This window comes from Nicotiana tabacum, chromosome 13, assembly GCF_000715075.1.
Source record: "Nicotiana tabacum cultivar K326 chromosome 13, ASM71507v2, whole genome shotgun sequence".
In the NCBI taxonomy this organism is placed as follows: domain Eukaryota; kingdom Viridiplantae; phylum Streptophyta; class Magnoliopsida; order Solanales; family Solanaceae; genus Nicotiana; species Nicotiana tabacum.
The window spans coordinates 8,613,270-8,628,107 of NC_134092.1; the positions used below are offsets into that span (position 1 = coordinate 8,613,270).

General features: G+C 37.5%; 3 protein-coding genes across 4 annotated transcripts; all 3 read right to left on the reverse strand.

The window, feature by feature from the left end:
- Positions 1-529: 529 nt before the first annotated feature.
- Positions 530-1,040, reverse strand: LOC142167962 (uncharacterized). The gene is made up of 2 exons (XM_075228605.1): positions 940-1,040; positions 530-875 (listed from the first exon to the last, which is right to left on the reverse strand). The coding sequence occupies exons 1-2, from the start codon at positions 1,038-1,040 to the stop codon at positions 530-532; spliced, it is 447 nt and encodes a 148-aa protein (XP_075084706.1).
- A 1,300-nt stretch (positions 1,041-2,340) lies between these two features.
- Positions 2,341-2,869, reverse strand: LOC142167963 (putative mitochondrial protein AtMg00860). The gene is made up of 2 exons (XM_075228606.1): positions 2,549-2,869; positions 2,341-2,457 (listed from the first exon to the last, which is right to left on the reverse strand). Exons 1-2 carry the CDS (start codon positions 2,867-2,869, stop codon positions 2,341-2,343), a joined length of 438 nt encoding a protein of 145 aa, XP_075084707.1.
- Positions 2,870-6,959: 4,090 nt separating this feature from the next.
- On the reverse strand, positions 6,960-13,499 carry LOC107783407 (ultraviolet-B receptor UVR8). Of its 2 annotated transcripts, none has more exons than XM_016604383.2 (11): positions 13,153-13,499; positions 11,735-11,808; positions 11,558-11,642; positions 10,780-10,899; positions 10,455-10,688; positions 10,076-10,309; positions 9,788-9,831; positions 9,113-9,295; positions 8,788-8,878; positions 7,716-7,759; positions 6,960-7,528 (listed from the first exon to the last, which is right to left on the reverse strand). In XM_016604383.2, exons 1-11 carry the CDS (start codon positions 13,358-13,360, stop codon positions 7,406-7,408), a joined length of 1,440 nt encoding a protein of 479 aa, XP_016459869.1. In that variant the 5' UTR covers positions 13,361-13,499; the 3' UTR covers positions 6,960-7,405. The 2 variants fall into 2 exon arrangements, with proteins under 2 accessions (XP_016459869.1, XP_016459863.1); XM_016604377.2 differs by having other exon boundaries at positions 10,076-10,315.
- Positions 13,500-14,838: the final 1,339 nt, after the last annotated feature.

The following is a 14,838-nucleotide window of genomic DNA, read 5'->3' on the forward strand; positions in this document are numbered from 1 at the left end:
GGGGGGGGGATTGATCAAACACCATTACATAGCTAAACTTGAATCAAACACCTTTGTGTCAGTATGTCAATCAATCAATTAAGAAAATCAATCAATTTTGGGATAATTTTCTATTTATTTTGAAATTGAAACAATTGCGATTACAAACCACTATGCGAAATGAAAAAAGAACTAATGAAACTGAGCTAATCAAAATCCCATGGTTGAGTTACAGATCTGTAAGAGAAGAATTAGAAGAGAAAGGAAGAGAAGAAGATGAGAAGTGAGAAGAAGAGAAAGAATTGGGAAAATTCTCGTTGGTTCAATTCACGCCCTGCTCAACTAGTTTGTTGAGCTTTATAACAAACTCGTCCAGCTGGCAGCATCTGAGCCCTTGAAGCTCATTAACTAAAAGTCAATCACGGTCATCAATTCAGTATTAGTTATTCCTGTACTTCCCCTCTCATCTTCGAGCTCCCTTAGCTACATTTCCCTTTGTTTGCACTTCTCAGGTCATGACATACCCTTCTCTTTCAATTAATCCTTGTCCTCAAGGATTAGTATTAAACTCTGAAAATTTAGATTTAATAAAGTCATAGTCCTCCCATATAGCATCCTCAGGAGGTAAGTTTGACCACTGGATAAGCACCTTAATAGCAACAACATTCCATTTTGGAACAAGTTGTCTTTGCAAGATTGCAACTGGTTTTACTAGTAATTGGCCTTCTTCACTAGTCATTGGCAAGACTGACTGGACCACTGCTCTAGAGCCAATTTTCTTTTTTAACAATGAAACATGGAAAACAGGATGAACTTTAGAAGTATGAGGCAGCAACAGTTTATAGGCAACTTGTCCAACTCGACTCAAAATCTGATAAGGTCCATAGTACTTGGAGCTAAGTTTCAAATTCTTCTGAGAGATAAGGATGTCTGTCTATAGGGTTGTAGTTTCAAATATACCATATCCCAACTTGAAACTCTCTTTCAGTTCTCTTTTGATCAGCATATAACTTCATTCTCGCCTGAGCTTTTAGCAAGTTATCCTTGAGCAATTGTTGCATTTGCTATCTCTGCATTATCACATCAACAACAGCATGGATTGTAGTCTCCAAAAGAGGACCCATGGACAGTTATGGAAGTGAGAAGCCATACAAAGCTTCAAATGGACTACACTGTAGACTGGTATGAAAATTGGTGTTGTACCACCATTCTGCAAAATACAATCAATTCTTCCAATGAGTAGGTCGATGGCTAGTCATGCACCTTAAGTAGTTCTCGATGCATCTATTCGCACTTTCAGTTTGAGGGTGGTAAGCCGAGTTGTACAGTAGTTGAGTTCCCTTCAGTTTGAATAAGGCTTGCCAAAAGTTGCTGAGAAAAATCACGTCTCTATCAGAGACTATGGACTCAAGAGTACCATGTAAAGTGTGGACTCTCTTCCAAAACTTATTGGCTACATCAACAGCAGTAAAGGGGTGTGCTAAGGCCATAAAGTGAGCAGATTTAGTCATTCGGTCCACCACAACAAAAATGGCATCCTTACGTTTAGATTTAGGTAATCCTTCAATGAAATCCATAGAGATGTGTCTCCAAGCTTGATCAGGCATGGGGAATGGTTGCAGCAGTCCCTGATATGGCACGTTTTTATCTTTATTCTTCTAACAAGTATCACACTCAGCTACATATTGGATGACCATTTGTTTTATAAGAGGCCAGTAGAACAATTGAGCCAGCCTCTTATAAGTTCTTAGTTGTCCTGAATGCCCTTCTATTGAAGAATCATGTAAGATTGTAATAAGTTGTTAGCTGAGGGTACTCGTGGTCCCAATGTAAATTTTGCCCTTTTTCCTTAGAAATCCAGAAGTATACTATCTTTATAAATTAACTGCAAACTGAGTAATCAACTCATTAGCTAGTGCATATTTTTCATAGCTTGCACTAATTTCTTGCACCCAAACTGGCACATTCATGTTGATGGCAAGACGTGTTGCTTGATGATGAGCTTCAGTAGGCAATGATTCAAACTGTCTTGAGAGTGCATCAGCTACTCTATTCTCAACCCTTTTTTTGTATTGGACTTCATAGTTTATGCCTAGGAGCTTAGTCAACCCTTTTTTGTTGCATAGCTGAGTTAACCTTCTGTTTAGCAAGTACTTCAGGCTATGGTGATCAGTTCTCACCACAAAGTGCCTATACTGAAAGTAGTGCCTCCATTTATCTATGGCATTGAATATAGCAATGTACTCATTCTCATAAATGGACTTGTCCATGTGCCTTAGAGCTAGTACCTTGCTAAAATAAGCTAACGGTCTCCCATTTTGCATCAGTACTGCCCCAATGCCTGAATGACATCCATCTGTCTCAACCACAAAAAGGTTGAGTGTAGTCAGGTAGAGTTAACATTGAGGTAGTGGGCATGGCTCTTTTAAGAGCTGCAAAAGCTTGATCAGCTTCTTCACTCCATCTGAAACCTTTCTTCTTCAAGAGATCCATCAAAGGTCTGCAAATGGCACCATGATTGGCCATATACTTCCTGTAATAGCATTCAGCCTAAAAACCCTCAAAGTACCTTGATTGAGGTAGGATTAGGCAAATTCACCATGGCCTGCACCTTGCTACGATCAATAGTCACACCATGAGCATTAATGACATGTCCCAGGTATTCAACTTGAGGTTGCCCAAATGAACACTTAGACCTTTTTGCATAAAGAGTATTCTTCTTCAATGTCTCAAATATAATAGCTAGATGGTCTATATGATCCGCTAAAGACTGACTATAAACCAAGATATCATCGAAGAAAACTAACACAAACTTTATTAGAAAAGGTAGGAAGACCTGATTCATCAATGCCTGGAATGTAGCATGGGCATTTGTAATCCCAAATGGCATTACTCTAAATTCATAATGCCCCAAGTGAGTTCTGCATGCAGTTTTGTACACATTTTCTGCCTACATTCTGATTTGATGGTACCCTGCTCTGAGATCCGCCTTGAAAAAGATTATTGAACCATGCAACTCATCTGAAAGATCATCCACAATGGGTATTGGGTACTTGTCTTTGATAGTAATGTCATTTAACCTACTGTAATCTACACAAAACCTCCATGCCCCATCTTTTTCTTTACCAATAAAGCTGGAGAAGAAAAAGGAGATTGGCTTGGCCGAATGGTTCCACTTGGCAGCATTTCTGCTACATGTTTCTCTAGTTCTTTCTTTTGATAGTAATTATACCTGTATGGCCTCAGGCTCACTCGTGTAGCACCAGGTTTTAATAGAATCTAGTGATCTAAGGATCTGACAGGAGGCAATGCCTTTGGTTCTGCAAAATCTTCCTTGTACTTGTCAAGTACCTCCTGTATTGGATCAGCCATGTCTTCTAGTTCTGGCAATTGGTTCACACTTACCATGAACAAATGAGCCATTAGTGTCTGCCCTTTCCTCAGCAGTATCCCCATAGAACTCCCACTAATCAAGCTCAAACTACCTGCTTCAGGTATGGCATGTAGTACAGTCTTGTTTCCCTTTCTCCCAATTGTAACACATTTCTTTTCATGATCGAATTTGGTGGGATTATATGTTTTCATCCAATCATTCCCTAACACTATATCACACCCACCCTTGGATAATTCTCAAATCTTCTTAGAACTATTTACCTTGCATCTTCCGGCTAAATCCTACACAGCTAGCATTGCATATGATATAATTTTCATCAGCAACAGTCACTCTCATTGGTGGACTGTAAATGGGTACATGTCAAGTGTCCTTCACTGCTTGCTCATCAATAAAACTATGAGTGCTTCCAGAGTCAACTAACACTGTTAGGCTCCTGTTTTTGCTAATGCCCCTGACCAAGATCGAGTTCACTCCTGAATTATTTCCTGCCAAAGCACTAAGACAAATGGCTTCCAGCACTTCTTGCTGAACCTCTCCTTCAATTATGATTTCAGTTAAATTAGGATCCCCTGTTTGAGTCTAAGGTTGATTTACTATAGCCTTAGGACTATTTTCATTCTCCCCAAACAAATAGTTTAGTTGCTTGTTTATGCACTGATGCCCAAGTACATGCTTTTCTCCACATTTGAAGCATAGATGATTAGTCTTTCTATATTCATAAACCTCAGGGCTCAATCTATAAGTGCATGTTCTATTAGCTGGCATGGTGGAAACCTTGTGAGTTGAGGCAACTCCAATATTAGTGTAAGATTCCCCTGTGATTTTTTCCTTTTTACTTACAGCCTCAAGAGCCTTCTATTGCATCCTTGCATGTTCTATAACACCATTTAAGGTTGTCGGTTTAAACAATTTGACAACATATATGATTTTCTGCTTGAGAGCATCCACAAAACTAGACATGAAGTGGGACTCATTCAAAGCAGTATTCTTGATGAGCATATGAGCCTTGAGTTCCTCAAACTTTTCCAAAAACTTCTCAACTGACCCCTTATGTTGGAGTTTATTAAACTCTTCTACAACATCCTCCATCAAATTCTCACCAAACTTAAGACATAATTCCTCCTTAAATTCCCCCCCCTCTCCCCCAGTCACAACCCCTCTACTCACAGTTAAGGAGTTAAACCACATTTCGGCTAATCCATTCAAATAAATAGTAGCAGCTTCAACCTTATAATTCTCAACAGTCTTATACAAATTAAAATACCGTTCGCATTTTCGAAGCCATACCTTTGGTTCCTTACCTTCAAAACTAGGTAATTCTCACTTAGGAGGTGGGATTGGAAATCCAGCTTGTGTATTTGGCCTAGCCTCCTGCACGGGAAGAGGAAACAACTCTCTTCCATTTGGATTTGCTGGTGGCTTCTCCAAAGCAGTTAGTCTGTCCAATATCAATTACAAGGTTCCTTGAATGACCATGTGTGTCTACTGTAAATTCTGTTGCCCATCAGTTAACCCAGCTAGCACCTCTTCGTGTTGAGTAATCTTGGCATTCATAGTTTGCATCCTCGTACCATCCACTATCGTTTAATCCACAGGTTGCAGGTTCGAGGGCTCTTATACCAAATGTCAGGATCTCAATCAATTAATTAAGAAAATCAATTAATATTTAGGATAATTTTCTGTTTATATTGAAATTGAAACAACTACAATTACAAACTACTAAGCGAAATGAAAAAAGAACTAATGAAACTGAGCTAATCAGAATCCCATAGCTGAGTTACAGATATGTAAGAGAAGAAATAGAAGAGAAAGGAAGAAAATGAGATGAGAAGTGAGAAGAAGATAGAGAACTCGAAAAATTCATGTTGGTTCAATTCACGCCCTGTTCAACTAGTTTGTTGAGCTTTATAACAAACTCGTCCAGCTGGCAGTATATGAGCCCTTGAAGCTCATTAACTAAAATCCAGTCACGACCGTCGATTCAGTGTTAGTTATTCATGTACTTCCCCTCTCAGCTTCGAGCTCCCTTAGCTATATTTCCCCTTATTTGCATTTCTCAGGTCATGACACTTTGCCCTCTTTAAGCGCAAGTCCAGCTAAACTTCACGCACATGTATGTGCCATCATTGGTTATAGCATAAATGCTTTTAGGAAAATCGGATAGGTCTTAAATAGCACCGTTAAGATCGGCTACCTGATGCAAATCATAGGAAAAAGGGGCATCCATCTATGCCTGGCATATTTCAGGATGAAATTGGGGCTTTTGCATTTATACCCGACTTTGGGATCACAATTGAAGCTATACTCACTTTGCAAAAAAAAATTGCAAACCTACCCATTTTACAATCAACTTCAGACTTATCGGATCTGAAGTTAAAAAAAATTAGTCTAAAGTGCAATGCACTTAAGGCCAATTAAGTCTAAAGTGCAAAAATTGCACTTAAGATGCACTTAAGGCCATATAGGTTTGAAGTGCAATAAATATTTATATTTTCATGCACTTAATGTCTGAGAGGTCTGAAGTGAAAAAATTACACTTCTGATGCATTTAAGGCCAAATAGGTCTGAAGTGCAACATGTGATTTCATGCACTTAAAGCCAATAAACCTAAAGTGAAAAAAATTGCACTTCAGATGCACTTAAGGCCAAATAGATCTGAAGTACAACCAACGTTTTCATGCATTTAAGACCAAATAGGCCTAAAGTGCAAATTGCCCAGAAACAGAAATTTATTTTTTGAATTTTAACAATGCAATATACGATTTAACATCTAAATCTTCTCCAAATGAGCTCAAATTTGAAACATAAGCTCCAAATATCATCAAGAACAAACTCCAATCATCAATTTGTCAAAACAACAATAAAGCTAACGAACCCATTTTGCAATTAAGAAAAAGAAGGAGAAGAAGAAACCCTAAGCAATAGAAAAAACAGCAGCTCACCACCGTAAAACATCATAAAGAGCCTTAAAATATGTTCACAAACACCCCGAAGAAGAAGAAGAAGGCCTAAAGTTGCTTAAACTTCATGTACTAGTTTTAAAAAAATTAAAAAGATGGTACACATTAAATAGGCGACCAAATAGAGCGCCCCGTACAATTTTTACGATAAAATTCAAAATTAGCCTAGTTCAAAGCTACCAATTAAAAATTAGCCATAATTTTAAGATTAATTAAAATTTAGCTACTTTTTCATGTAAAATAAAATATGAATAAGAATGCAGTTAATTAAAATTCAGAAAATATTCACCATACTATGCTGAAGTTTGAATTTTCTTCATATGAAATTTCAACTTAATATTTTGGAAGTTCTATACACAAAAGTTCCATAATCCAATATATTATGCGGAATCTTTTCGTGTGTCCACTAAGTATATTCTAATCCAGATTCTATCTCCTCATTAAATAGTGACTATTTCCCAATTACTTTGCATATACTAATTATTTTTTCGAACTGCCAACATAAGAAAAAAGAAGAAGAAAACTGAAGCTTGTCCACCAAATTAGCAAAGCACCACATTCAATGAACAAAACTCTATACCAGAGACATTCTATGACAATAGGGAAGGAAAAAGGAAACACAAGAATTGATATGGTAAAGTCTTAGCAGAGATCTGAACCCAGCTCTGCATAGTAATAAAGAGATCACATTTCAATCATCCCTCAGAACACAATATGAAGTACACATTGAAGGAACCCGACTGAAAAGGTACCACAAAAGCCATCATAATGACTGCTCTAATGCTATAGAGTATCTTTGATACATCAGAAAATCCAGTCGCGAAGAGGATTTACACAGATAGACTAAGTTGTCTTGACATGATAGCGACGACTTCTTGTTCTTCCCAAGTTGTTGCTTGGAAGGAAGATGATGACCACCTTATTCTTGTAAAGAATCACTCCATGCTAACATGTATATGCATGCAAACTACAATATGTACCATATGCATATATCATAACGAGGATCTTGAAGTAGAAAACCGAAAGCACCTAACCTAACAAAACTTTGAATGGCATCAATAAGATGAGTAGTTCACGTAGGTGATTCAGCTAGTAGAAGTGTGTGCCACCACCCACAAGCGACATTTGTCGGTACATGACCATCGATTGAGACTTGGGATGGAATATTCCGATCAATCACATCACCCAGTCCAAGCTGCAGAAAGATGAAGCCATTTGTTCAATAGATCATCACACTTGCAGAATGCCAAATAATTGAACTTAGCAAACTAGCACATTGCCATACAAAGTCTGTAAGATAACATATAAAGCAAGCTGCATTCTTGAGGCAATCACTGAAACCTATGACTCAAAGGAGAAAATATGCTGAATAAAGCTTGTACCTGACCATACTTGTTCCATCCCCAGCAGAACACTTTGCTATCATCTTCATAAAACAAAACAGCAGAAAAGTTAGATGAGCTTTAAGAAAAAAAAATACTCTAGAGAATGAATAAACTATTAGTCGCTATTTATCCAGAAGATTGTGCAGTAAGCTGAACAACTTATCAGAATGGTACAGTAAGCTATTATGACCTGCAAAATACTAACTGCTTCCATTTTCTTTCCACTTTTTCGAGCAGTTTTTTTTTAACAGATCACTTCAACAGGCATATAAGCTTTTATTCCTAATCTACTATGTCTAGCTCAAGAAAGGACAGTTTCTAACACCTCTACAATCATATGTTTACTGTAGGAGAAATTGCTTAACTGAGTTTCCCATATGAGAATTCACTCTTCCCCTCGGATACCTCAGCTATATATTTATGGTAGATACAGATCAAATCATGATAAAAAGAAGAAAGCCAACCATGATACCAAAAAGAAATATTCATGTTCTCCAAAAGGTTATCCATCTTTCATTTAGTCCTTAACCCCTAGTTATAGACCATAATAAAGAAAACGAATTCTGAAAAAAAAGAAGAAGGGTATTGAGAGCGTTCAGCCAATCAAGCTGAGGACCTTGTAGCAGTTCAAGGTTGTGCAATTATAAGTGTTTACAAGTCCTTAATTGACTTACTTCAAGAACTTATGGTGTCATGGGTTGACGCCCATCAAGTTTACTCTATTGATCAATGAATAGGCTCTCTCTGAAGAGTTACATAACAACAATCAAAAAATCCTGCTATATAGAAATTGGTATTGGGTGGATTAACCTCTGAAACCAACTCACTAATGGAAATAATTCAGCAGCAAAAACCATTTTCGCGTTATCATATTCACTCGAATAATTATCAGGCTGTGTACATTTCCTAGTACTCTTCAATATTGAAGTTTCTTTGACTCTATACGAACAAGCTCATTTGTCACCTTGATTTTCATCTAATTAGCCATGACATCCCCCCATCTATTCACTGCAGCTTCTCATGGATCTATAGCAGGAGAAAGTTTTCAAGATGCAGATACGAGTCATACCTGTGACTACGGCAGTATGTCGTGCTCCACATGATACAACTTTCACATGCATGTTCTCCAAATTTGGAGCATCCAGGAGCCGAGGTAGTGTCTGACATAGATAAAAGTAAAAGTTTAGTACTAGATCGGAAAAGATCTGCATCTCTTGGTATAGTCCATAACACAGGAAACCTACTGATCAATAAACTTTGCCAGTATAAGCAAACCACATTTCACTGTATGACATGTTACCCAGATTTCGAAAGCCTCTTATATTAGTAGTTGTAACAGTACCAACAGACCTATTGTCTGGGTAGAAGCAAAAGAACCAAACTCAAAAATGTACCTCAGCCTGCTCGGCGCCAGTGCCTAACTGCCCAAATTGGTTCCCTCCAAATGCATATACATCACCATCTGCAGAAATGCATACAGTGTGCCAGAGCCCTGCTGCTACACTTTCTATCCTGATGCCAAGTAATGAAGATACACACGTCGGACTTAGCTCATCATCTGTACTCCCTTGACCACACTGCAAATGCAGCATCGGCACTTAATATGCTATTTAATAAATAAAAGAATCTTATAATACGATTACCGTTAATTTGCTATGCCTTTCCAAGTTCATAGCACCACTAGGCAAATTCTCAAACCTGAAATGAACTTTACGCATTGGCATAAGGAGCTCAGAGAGTAAATATTCCTTCTTTCTCTTGTTAAGAAATATTTTTTTCTTATGGAAGAAGTGGAATTCCACTTCGTAAGTTTTGTTATGGTCAAGTACCTAGTGTTCAAAAGATCCTCGTGCTACAACATAGTAAATCTTTTCACATCCAGTGCGCTTGGGTTAATAGAAAATAGTGTCATGAGGCATATATTACTTTACTTTTCACATATACGGTGCATGTATACACACACAGGCAAACACATAAAGAAGTTTAGTATTTCACCAAGAATATAGCTTATTTGAAATAACTCCCGTGCTTAAATTCACTACGGAATAGACTGATCACAGGAAACTCACCTGTCCATACAATCCCCAACCAAAAGTTAATAACGCTCCAGCATCTGCCTTGAAAATCAGCAGCAATAAGTAATAAGAAAAATTATCGAAGTATTATAGGACTGCAAGAGGGAAACCATATACAATAATGTACCAATAGAAAACACATAGAAAGTACGAGAACAGCATTCATATGAAATATAGGTACGAATTGATAACTAAAGTTCATGCTGATAAGCAAGTACTGAAATGTAGGTATAACCAACTAATGACTATCCCAGATATCTACACAAGAACTAGAATGTGAACCTGTAATTACTGCACTGTGTCGGCCCCCGCAGGCAATTCTCTTGACGTAATTCCCAGGAACTCTGAGGCCTTGTCCCTCTGATCCTGGACATCCATGAGAAAGGCCCATAGCTCTGTCCTTTCGCGAAGGAGAAGAATCAATGCACGGCACAGGATGTGGAGAGGATACCATTCGAATCCTGGAGCCTAGACCAAGCTGTCCTTCCCCTCCATAGCCCCAACCCCACACTTGTCCTATATCTAAATGAAAAAAGAAAATGTCATCCTTCTTTGGTTTCTTTAACAATGTAACTACAAACGTACACATATTATGCTCCAGGAAGCTAAGGACAACTGTATGATGTGTTGAAGCAAGTTTATCCAAAATCTATAAAATTACCTGACAATGCCAGTGTATGCCGGCCACCAGCTGCTACACTGACAATCCGCACCCCTGGATTTAATGCGACTAAACATGGCAATGCTGAGAGACCTTCATCCCCTGAGGTTGAGCTCTCAGCTTGTTGCTTAGCTGATGATACCCGTCTACGTTTCGCACTATCCTCTCCACTTCTAGTCTCTATATGAGACACTGCTCCAAACATGGACCTCGATCCCTGGGGGTGAGGGCTTACTGTGATAAAGTTAATCTTCAAAATATTACACTGTAAAATGTAAATAGCAGATTGTGCTTCTTTCTGACAGTGAAGCCAATCCGAAAATACCTTGCTGTGCCAGGAATGAACTCTGTCCATCGTTTACCTCCTTGTCTACAGCTGGCTCTCCAAGAACCTTTCCAGAAGGAATACATTCCTTCCAACCCCATGTATACACTTCTCCATTTCCTACATTTAAGGTTGAGTAGTATATCATTCTAGGGTTCCATAAACACATTATGACAAGGGGATTAAGAAAACAAACAAAAAGAGAAGGCCATAGCTCACTATGGTTTAAGAAGGAATATATAAACACTGGAGGCCAAAGCTCTCTAGAAAATGGACTCTGAACATAACTCAACCCCAAAAACTAGTCAAGATGTGAGCATTGCTCGTGATCATATGAGGAGACAAACAGCCCGTCTGTCAACCAATGTGGACAACTGTAACACTCCCCCGCCAAGTGGAGCATGGATAACATAGCATGGGGTCCCAACATTGGGACACACGATAACGAGGATAGGTTGGCCTCTGATACCTTGATAAGGAATAGACCTTGGGCCTAACCACAAAAGCTTGCTCAAAAGGTGTGAATTGACCCAAGACCATATAAAGAGAGAAACTATCATCCCTCAACAAATGTGGGACACTTAACATATTCAATCCTTATATCGTTGTCAACTTTGCAAAATTATGACTACCCAAATCTAGTGAAGGAGGACAACAGAATGGATGTTGAAGTAGATATATTCTCACATTGGAATATTATCCCAAAGTCACAAAAATACACAAGCTTCCAGCTGCAAAAAATTAGTGGCATCATTAACATGAAAGTTGCTGTGGATACCTGTAACTGCAACACAATGTGCCCAACCGGCAGCGGCTTTTACTACTAAAACTTCATCAGGAAGGGGAAAAGGCTCCGGAATTTCCTTCAAAAGGTCACCATAAGAAATTGCAGGTTATTTTGACACGTCGCTAGGTAGTCAGTAAGCTGAGTAAACGAAGTTAGTGAAAGAATTACCCCATGTTTCCCTGATGTCACATAGGATTGGCCTAAATCATCCGTTGAACCCCATGTAATGAGCTTCCCAGAATCTGATAAAGAGTAGTATAAAACAGCATAGTAATTGCAAACTAGGTAAGATAAGTAGCAGATATATATAAGACGGAAACCGCAAAGATGATTATCTGAAATCCAATTTAGGATTTAATACTATGTACACAAAGAAGAAATTCTAAGTTCTGCCAAGAAGTAATGCATCAGAAGTTCACTGAAAACTAAAGTTTGACAGCCAGTACGTTCTGAGTTGAAACCATCAGTTCCTACAAAGTGATCCAAGATTCCGTTTCAAAACTTACTTCTACTCGAAAACATCCATGACTAAGAGGGTGTTTCAGTAAGCCTATAAGCCGAAGTCAACAAGTACTTTTTCACTTATCTACTAATTTTTTATACTCTAAAATTGTTTACAAGCAAGTGTTTATAAGCCAAAATCAGCCAAACATCATAATCTGGAACCTACAACTTACGGCTTTTTAACTTATAAGTACTTTTGATTTTACCCAATTTTTTTACTATTTTACTCCTACTAGTTTTTGTAGTCCCCAAAATACTCTTTCCAAAATAAAACACTCCTAACTCCCTCTACATTTCATTTTTGTCATTCATCCCTTTCAATGTAAATATACTTTTAAATTAAATATTCTGAAAAAAATTCAAAGACACTTAAGCCATTTTAATTTAAAAAGTGCTTATTAGCGCTATTTGCCACACACACCAACTACTTATTATCAATTTCAACACTTCAATTCAAACACATAATTACTTATTTATAAAATCATTTCATCATTTAAAAGCACTATTCAGCACTTGATAATTATCAAGTACTCCCTCCATCCCAATTTATGTGATATTTTTTACTTTTCGAGATTTATATATGGACATACAATCTTTAAGTTTTTCAAAATAAAACTTACGCATTTGAAAACTACATAAAAAGTAGTTTAAATCACGTAATAACTAAAAATATCTAAAGACATAAAAAAAATATTGTCGAAGAACAACAACTTGTTTGACTCTAACATAGTCACATAAATTGGGACGAGGGAGTACTACTTTTAATCAGCTAACCCAAACATATTCTAACTATAATGTCCCACTCACTCCGTCTCAATTTATGTGATGCTGTTTGACTTGACAGAAAGTTTTTAATTTTTGTTAAAAATTTAGCGTAAAACAAGTCATAAATATTTGTGTAACTATAAAACAAAAAAGAACAAAAAAAAATATATTATTATTGTTTTAGAATTGACTAAAAATTAAACAGTGTAACATAAGTCGGAAGCACATGCTCAGCTGCAAATGCAAAAACATAAAACTACAGTAAAGCTGTATTAAAACCCAAAAATGGACAGGAAATGCAGGAAAAGAGAGAGCACCTGAAATGGCCATAGCAAATCCACAACCACCACCACAAACATCCTTCCATAAGTAATTTCCCGACTGTGGAATCCTCACAACAACAACTGGAGACAACAAAGGTGACCTCTGTGGTACAGCTCCTGGTAAATATCCCCACATATACACTATTTTCTCCTTTTCTACTACTTCCATTTTCACACTTCCTTCACCTTCACTTCCATTCATTCCCACAACTACACAAAAAAAAAATTTGAGGAAAAAAAAAAAGTTGAAAATAGAAAGATAGTTTTTCTTCTCTCTTTTCGTTCTTCAGTTAAAAGAGAATTTTGGAGCGCTGTTTGTTGTTGTATTTGGCTGGCGAAAATATTGTGAAAATATTGGAGCCCTAAAGTTTTATTAGAGAGAGAAGGAGAATCAATTTCGGAGCCAATAGGGATGCCACGTCGGATGCTTATGTGGATTTATGTACACGTGGCGTTAGTTCGACCGCTAGATGCTTCCGCCATTAACAGCCAGGAGTAGCCTCGAAGTTTCTGGAATTTCGGCCTTTAAATTAGACCTTCCGTAGACCATTGAGTGCTTGCTGGCGTGGTCTCACTCTTTTTCTGCCACGTGTCTATTATTTTCTTGGTCTTCAATCGTTACATCTTACCACGTGTATCAGGAATTTTTAATTTTTTGTATTTAATTTAATCATCTTATAATCTTATAATAGGAGTATAATAACTCTGTTATGAAAATAATTATATTGTGGATGTCCATTTATTACTCCGCTATAGATAATCTTTCTAAAGAAGATTATCCATTTAGTACTCTGTTGAAGTTTATCTACAAGCAGCTGATGCAGGCAGGTTACAAGCAGCTCATGAAATGATTTGCAGCAGCTTCTTATTAAACAGGCAGGTTGCAAACAGCTCATGCAGACAGCTTACAAGCAGCTAAAGAAAAGCCTTGCAGCTGCTTCCTGAAAAGCCTCGCAGCTACTTCCTTTCTTCTATAAATAGAGGAGTTTTCAGTTCATTATGTACATAAGTTTGAAGTTTGAAGTTTGAATAATATATCAGTTTCTCTCTATACTTGTCTTTACTTTACTGTCTTTATTTTATAACACGTTATCAGCACGAGCCTCTGCCATCTCGAGAAAATACTTTGAAAGTATCAGAGGTACGGACTTTCTTTTTCTAAATAATGTCAAATCTTTCTAAACTTGAGTTTGTAGCCTTGGATATATCGGGCAAAAGCTACATGTCTTGGGTGCTTGATGCCGAAATTCATCTTGATGCGATGGGTCTGGCAGACACCATCAAAGATAAAAATCAGGCATCAAACCAAGATCGTGCCAAAGCAATGATATTCCTACACCATCACCTTGATGAGGGCCTGAAAATTGAATATCTTACTATTAAAAATCTAGTCATACTATGGAATAATTTGAAAGATAGATATGACCACCTGAAGATGGTCGTTCTTCCACAGGCACGTTATGATTGGACTCATCTAAGGCTACAAGATTTTAAATCTATCAGTGAATATAATTCTGCTATGTTCAGAATTATTTCCCAATTGAAACTATGTGGTGATAATATTACTGATCATGATATGTTGGAGAAAACGTTCACCATTTTTCATGCCTCGAATATGCTCCTGCAGCAGCAATATCGAGAGATGGGATTCAAAAAGTATTCTGAACTTATCTTACATCT

Coding starts and splice junctions, on each gene's coding strand:
- LOC142167962 (XM_075228605.1), bottom strand. CDS start 1,040: ATGCAACAATTGCTCAAGGATAACTTGCTAAAAGCTCAGGCGAGAATG. Junction 876..939: donor GAGTTTCAAGTTGGGATATG/GTATATTTGAAA, acceptor TTTGAAACTTAG/CTCCAAGTACTATGGACCTT.
- LOC142167963 (XM_075228606.1), bottom strand. CDS start 2,869: ATGCCATTTGGGATTACAAATGCCCATGCTACATTCCAGGCATTGATG. Junction 2,458..2,548: donor CTAATCCTACCTCAATCAAG/GTACTTTGAGGG, acceptor GATCTCTTGAAG/AAGAAAGGTTTCAGATGGAG.
- LOC107783407 (XM_016604377.2), bottom strand. CDS start 13,360: ATGAATGGAAGTGAAGGTGAAGGAAGTGTGAAAATGGAAGTAGTAGAA. Junction 10,900..11,557: donor ACATTGTGTTGCAGTTACAG/GTATCCACAGCA, acceptor CCTTAAATGTAG/GAAATGGAGAAGTGTATACA. Junction 7,529..7,715: donor GATGGAACAAGTATGGTCAG/GTACAAGCTTTA, acceptor ATCTTTCTGCAG/CTTGGACTGGGTGATGTGAT.